The sequence below is a fragment of the Nanorana parkeri genome, unplaced genomic scaffold, assembly GCF_000935625.1.
Source record: "Nanorana parkeri isolate BGI_ZX_2015 unplaced genomic scaffold, ASM93562v1 scaffold439, whole genome shotgun sequence".
Classification (NCBI taxonomy): Eukaryota; Metazoa; Chordata; class Amphibia; order Anura; family Dicroglossidae; genus Nanorana; species Nanorana parkeri.
This window is the reverse complement of record NW_017306707.1, coordinates 463,509-470,488: the sequence shown is the minus strand read 5'-3', so window position 1 is coordinate 470,488 and position 6,980 is coordinate 463,509. Positions and strand designations below refer to the sequence as shown.

The 6,980-nt window shown below is 39.9% G+C and overlaps 1 protein-coding gene across 2 annotated transcripts in view; it reads left to right on the top strand.

The window, feature by feature from the left end:
* RAD54B (RAD54 homolog B (S. cerevisiae)) overlaps positions 1-4,626 on the top strand; it is a 31,131-nt gene extending 26,505 nt beyond the window's left edge. Inside the window, exons 11-12 of one of the 2 annotated variants that reach the window (XM_018560196.1) lie at positions 2,647-2,847; positions 4,416-4,626. In XM_018560196.1, coding sequence (XP_018415698.1) covers positions 2,647-2,847; positions 4,416-4,585 — 371 coding nt within the window. In that variant the 3' untranslated portion in view covers positions 4,586-4,626. Of the gene's footprint in view, positions 1-2,646; positions 2,848-4,397 lie in introns of both variants that reach the window. The other variant, XM_018560195.1, reaches the window with a different exon arrangement.
* Positions 4,627-6,980: the final 2,354 nt, after the last annotated feature.

The window sequence follows — 6,980 nt, the reverse complement described above, 5'->3', positions numbered from 1 at the left end:
AAAGTACTTGGCATTGGGGTAAAAATGTATCACTAAAGCATAACATGTACATTTTGTGACTACTTTTTTATTTCTTCATTCGAAGATTAACCTTTTGACTTGACTTTAGTTCTGGCACAGTAACTAAAGATAGAGGCAACCAAAGTAATATGCAGACATCGCCTCTTTCATTGGATCCTGGACCAGTCCAGTGATAAAACATTATATAAAGAAGAGAATGTGCACTCCTATTCAATGAAAATGCTTTGCTTCCTTCTACATTTGTAATCACTTAAGAAATTAAGTTGTATGTAAACCAAGGAAGAAAAGCGTAATATATTGCCACTTCCCAGTCCTTAGATGTGGCAGCCGCATTAGATTTCATTTTTAAGGCTTTGTTCTTTAAATTTTTTACCTGGTGACACCTGCCAGTAACACACTTCCTGTCTTGGGGTGACAACGATCACTGACTGTACTGTATCTATCAGGGTTGCACCGAAAATTCAGCTGCCGAAACACATCAGCTGAAAATGGCACTTTGGGCAAAATGCCGAAAGTACCATCTTTCTGCCGAAATTGCAGTGCATTCCTAGTTTCTCTCCTCCCCGCTGGGCACTGCTGTGTCTGCTCTGACACAGCACAGTGTCCAGCAGGGAGGAGAAAAACTGTCAGGAGGCCGGGCAGGGAGGAGAGCTGTGAGCGGTCTGTGTCATAGGAGCCCAAGCTCTCCTCCTACACCGCCCCAGTCGACCTCCTGTGACTGATCAGGATGGAGAGCGGTGTGGGGGACAGAGACATCTGTCACAGAAGGCTGGGCCAACAGTGCGGGGGAGGAGCCGGCTGTCACAGGAGACCAAGCTCTCCTCCCCGAACCGCTCACTCTCGTTTTCGATTTTAAAAGGGAAATATCAGAAGTCTGTTTAGACCCCTAATATTTCCCCGAAGCCCCCAACAGTAAAGGTAAAGAAGAATTAATATTTATTAAAAAATAAATACAATATTAAAAAAAAGTTTAGGGGAAAAATAAATAAAAATGAAATTATTTTTTAAAAAGATGAAAAAGGTTAGAAAATAATAATTTTCCGTTTTGGCCTAAATTTTTTTTTTTTTCTGTTTCCAAATTTCAATTTGGTGCACCTCTAGTATCTATAAAGTAGCAGCAATGTCACCCTAATACAGGAAGTGTTTTAGGACTTGATCAGAGTAGCATTGTAACAAAGCTCAAGAGTTCAATGGAACAAGCAGCGGTGAGATAAGTATTCTTTTTTTTATGGGTAACTCTTTTGAAGCAATGTTTTTTTTGTGTGTGTGAGGATCACTTCAAGAAATTCTTCCTAACACTTACATGTTAAGATATAAGGACTAGTCTTGACCAATGTGTTGCTATGGCCATGTAAGTGATTTACACCGATCAGCCATAACATTATGACCACTGTCAAATGAAGTGAGGCGGAGGTAGTATGATGCTTTGGGCAATGTTCTGCTGAGAAACCTTGGGTCTTGCCATTCATGTGGATGTTACTTTGACATGTACCACCTATCCAAACATTGTTGCTGACCAAGTACCCCCCTTCATAGAAATAGTATTCCCAGTGGCCTCTTTCAGCAGCATAATGCGTCCTGCCACACTGCAAGAATGGTTGGAGGAACACAACATCGAGTTGAAGGTGTTGACCTCCCAATTCTTTAGATCTCAATCAATTCAAGCACCTGTGGGATATGCTAAAAAACAAGTCCAATCCATGGAGGCCCCACCTCACAACTTCCAGGATCTACCACTGATAGCTTGGTGCCGGATAACAAAGTGTATCTTTTAGGGCTGCAACAACTAATCGATTATAATCGATTATTGAAAAAGTTGATAACTTTTTCAATAATCGATTAATCGTCTTCCGATCAGTTGGCCCTGTTCACGGCTCCACACACGCTGCGCGCCGCACCTCTTCCCCACCTCACGCTCGCCGCTGCCAGACCCGCTCGCCCGCATCCACGCTCTTCACGCCGCACCTCCTCCCCGCCTCACACTCACCGCCCGCCCACATCCACGATCGGCACAGGGACGCGGGGAGATGTAGTAAGGAGGAGCAGGTGTGGGGGGATGACAGCCGCCGATAGACAGGCCCGATCTATCTTTAGAGGTCTAGTGGAGTTGATGGGTGAGGGCTGTTTTGGCAGCAAAAAAGGGGCCTACTCAATATTAGGCATGTGGTCATAATGTTATTTACTGATCACTGTATGTAGCAAATATGAAATCTTATTTTAGTTACCATTTGGTGATTAAAGGGTTTCCAGTGGCTTTCAGCCATTAGCTGCGCTTCCTCTATGTAAATGCTAATGAATTTGCCTAGCTAGTTTGAAAGGCCTGGTTAAACAGGAAGTGATGATGGCAGAAAATGGAGGGAGGCAGGAAGTGAGATTACACAGCCATGTGTTTGGGAAGAACACAGAGATGCAGGATGGAAGAAAAGTGAGCAACATGTGGTCGGACCAAGTGAGTACTCCCCATCTTGACTATTGTAGATGCGTTAATCAACCATAAAAACTGATTGAAGTCCCTCATTTAAAGCGAAGTTATAATTGTGCATTTTAATTATTACTTTTATATGCGTAATCTAGGGCAAATAGCAGCAGGAAAGATATCCCTTTTTATACCTTCTTTTCTTGCAGGCACATTAGAGGAAAAGATCTATCAGAGGCAGATAAGTAAACAGGGCCTCTCCGGGGCTGTAGTTGATCTGGCAAAGAAGTCAGAACATATCTGTTTTTCTGTGGATGAGCTGAGAGATCTCTTCACTTTGGATGAAGACAGTGACTGTGTGACCCATGACTTGCTAGATTGTGGTTGTACACAAACAAAGCATTATCCAGGTAATCTACATCTCTACTGCTATGTGTGAAGCATTTAGTTTAGCTTTAGACTTAAACAGGAGCATGCAAGAAACCTAACTGGAAAAAGTAGCAGGTCCTCTTTAATTTCAAAGCCTTGAATCCCCACCCATGGTTCTCAAAGAAACGTCTACCAATCAATGGCTAGCCTTACTCTCTATTTGGAAAATGAGTTTCTGTTTATGGGATCCCCATTCTTATTTTAGTAGTCAGGCATATATGAAAGATTTATTTTAAATGAAGTCACGTGTGTGGCCATCTTTTGCATGCAGTAGCTAAACAGACCTGAACTAGGATAAAAAAAACTTCCATACTACAATAGGAATGTCCCATTTGGTACTGTGTAAGTTGTGCTGTCAGCATAATTATTCAGGGCGTGATGCACAGGATTGTATATTCACTATTCTATTAGAAAGAGGTAAAGAGGGTTGCATTTAGTGATCTCTTGAGCCCTTCATTTTACCTAAAATAGTTTTTCATTAGACTAGTTAAATCTGCATCCCTCCAATAATAATAATGATTTCTAGCACATAAGGACTATGGGCAAAGCCAAAAACGGCACTTCTAATGTATTCTGTCACTAGCATTGACACAGCAGTTTTTGGTTTTCTAAAGGTGGCCATACACTTCTTGAAGAACTGGCTGGAATTCGCACAGTGGGCACCCTTTCGACTGGCATCCCTCAATCGGCTGATTGAAGGAGCCGGTTGATAAATCTTTGTATGAGCAGAGCTGGCAGCCAATGAGCTGCTGGCTCTGTTCACATCTTCTGCCAGTGGCCACTGTCAGAATACAAAAGAAACAGTGGGGATTCCTCGATCAACACGCTTGTAGCGTTGATAAAGGAATCTGTTTTTATTAAAAAAAAATTCTGCCCACAGGTTAAACAAAAATAGAGCAGTGTATGAGCTTAAGCAACCCAAAACATAGTTTTCTACCTATTGATCCTGGCGGTCAATCTGTTATTTTACCACTTCCACAACAAGGTAAAAACACTATTCATTCTGCATTGAAATGACTGCAGTGTTGTCACCCTGTGGACTTTAGATGAACATTTAATAAAGCCCGGAACTTTTCAACCAGCTAAAGAAACTGTATGTTGAAACAATATGATTAAACAGTAACCATTGTATTTACTTCTGGCATTGTTATAATTAGTCCTGTAACCGTCCCTTTTGCTGGACAACTTTGGCCTGCATGTAAATGTGGAGAAAAATAAAAATCAAGGTATATGAAATAAAAAGGAATTAATATGCTGAATACTATCATTACAGGTATTAACCCCATACAGTCACCAGAATATATTTTCCATATAGAGCGCTTTTAGCTTCCCAATGTTTTAGTTTTGTTGGAAGGAATGTAAGTACTGGAAGACCTTATAAGACCTCTTCACTAACCTGTATGGTGCTCATGGAATAAATATTATTTCTAGTTCTCTTGCTTCAATTGATTTATAACTCCCTGCAGTATAAATCGAGATGATTAGTAATCAAATGTTATTTTATCTATTCAGCTATTTCTTTTTATTTCAGGTGGTTCCACTGGAAAAGACATAACACCAGGGAGGCCCCTTAATAAGCTCAATAAGAATGTTTCCATGTCTGAGCTGATGGAGTGGAAACACTTTTCCATGGAGCAGAGTGCTGATGACCCTTTCCTACAGTCAGGGAGAGAATATATTTCCTTTGTTTTCCAGAACATGACCAACAGCCAAACCTGAACTGTAATCAGAGGTCACAGAGACTTTCTCCCTCAGGACTCAAGCTGTCCTTACACATTGCCCTGTTATAATGTGCTATACACGGATGACAGATTGGCACTCATTTCATAAGAAGAGTAAGTCAAATGTCATCAGGCACTTGCTGAAAGAGGATGCTGAGACAAATATATCTATATAGAGAGAGAGAGAGAGAGAGATATATAGAGATATATCTCTCTCTCTATATATATAGAGAGAGAGATATATATCTATAGAGATATCTCTCTCTCTCTATATATATATATAGATATATATAAACATTAACCACCCAATGAGAAAAATTATTTCAATACATAATATCTGTTAAATATCTGTCACAAATGTTGAGCAATAATTTTGGCACACCTTAGTGTTGGCTTTTCTGCAGAACATCATACCTTTTATTATTTCTTTTTAATTACTTGGAGAAGTATTGAATTCAACTTTAAAATGTAACACGTATATTTGTGTTTTTGCGCAAATTGCTGTGAAATGAAAAAATATCAAGTTCTACCCATTGGCTTATTTTGTGTCCGTGTAGGAATGTTGTATGGTCATGGCTTTGAATATATTCATATACTTACACCAGACAAATTAAATGGTGAAATAAAGAGAGTGTAAACATTTTCAAGGGGTCGCATTATTTCAAGGAGCCAAACTTTATTTCAGAAAAAAATATATAGCTCTTTGGTAATTACCATAATATATATTATAACAATTGTAACTTTTAATATTTTAACCCAGGGAACATTTCCCGAATTATTAAATCTCAGAATTATGTATTAAAGTGCAACCTTCGTCAACTGGAGAACAGCTGGGGCTTCGTTTAGTTAAAATCGTTAAACCAGCTGCAGCCCAAAAAAAGGATTGAGAGGGCTGCATATGGCCCCAAAAAAGTCTAATTTAATATGCCAACTCTCTATGCATTGCTGTGTGGGTGGAGACACAATGGAGTAGAAAAGGACTGCAGAAAAAGTAGTTTTCTTATATGGAAGGGTTTGAAAAATATACTTTAGGCTCAATTCACAAAGCTAACAAGCCAGAATACGGATCCTTATTTATAAAAAGAAAAGCGACAGTTATTTTTAGTCATTGAGATTTGAGAATTACAGTCACATGGCTGAAAATAAATATCCTTATTCTTGCGTTAAAGCTTTATCTGTTTTTTTGTTGTTAGCCTCTAATGAGAAGGAGAAACTACATAGTAGCATGGTGGTTAACACTTGGCGTACACCAGTGGGTAATCGTGATCAGCATGGGGTTATGTATGTACGGTACAGACGTCAGATTCAGGGCTCCTCTAGGGCAGGAACTAACATGATTGAATCAGCATGCTCTGCACAAAGCCTCATATTGTACTGGTACTGTGTAGAAAAGGACAATACATTAATGGTTTCTATGATGTCAGAGAAATCCTGAAGCCAGGCAAGTATAAGTAAATGTTTAGCAGCTGCCAGATCTCTCATTGGCCGCTCCTCAGGCATTTATACCCTACTCAGTCCCCTTGTCCCCGTGACCCTTGTTGTTCCCCCACATTTCTCCTTACGGTTGTGACTCTGTATAGTCTCATACTTTTATTTATGACAAGCACATATGTCTTTCTGTAAATTATTTACCAGATAGTTCAAGCAGTATTCACCTAAGATTGCTTATGCCAGTAATGCACTGAAATCACCTCTGCAGTTATTGTAAATCTGCATCGTCTTTTATTGCAAACAGGTTGACTGTCTATTTATTTTCCATTCGTTCTGGCCCGCAGCCTTGAATGAATGTTTTATAATAGTTCCAGTAATCCGAACTGAAGCGAATCCATTTAAACGAAAGGCATCCATTTCAGCGTTGATTTCATATCTCACAAGATCTGCTTGTCTTTTCACTCCTACTTGCTGCGCTTCTGTTTAATTTTAACAGCATTGTAACCAAAGTGTTCAGCAAAACATCATTTGTCGCTGTCTAGGCTCATCCCTGTGACATGGCGAAAACCACAGGCCGCGCTGAGTCAATATTACACGACATATGGGGGAGTGCTGGCAAGGTGTGTTCGAGAAAACAAACACCGTTGCTAGGCAAAGTAATCTGTATTAAATCAAGTGAGAAATACCTGTAGTTCAGTGTTTTTGCCGGAATAACTATATATAGACATAGGCTGCCGTGTGCACTGTTTAGATCAGCCAGCAATGTTGATGGCATTCCAGTACACATGGGCAAAGAAGAGGGTTATATGACCTAACCTAAACTCCACTTGGCTCCAGAACTTAAAGTAGAACTCCAGAATTTGTAATTTTGTTTTTTAAAGTTGCTTTGCATCTGCAGTACTACTTCCCAATGCAGTCTCCTTCTGGGTTAAATGGTCCGTGACCTCCAACACACTTCCTGT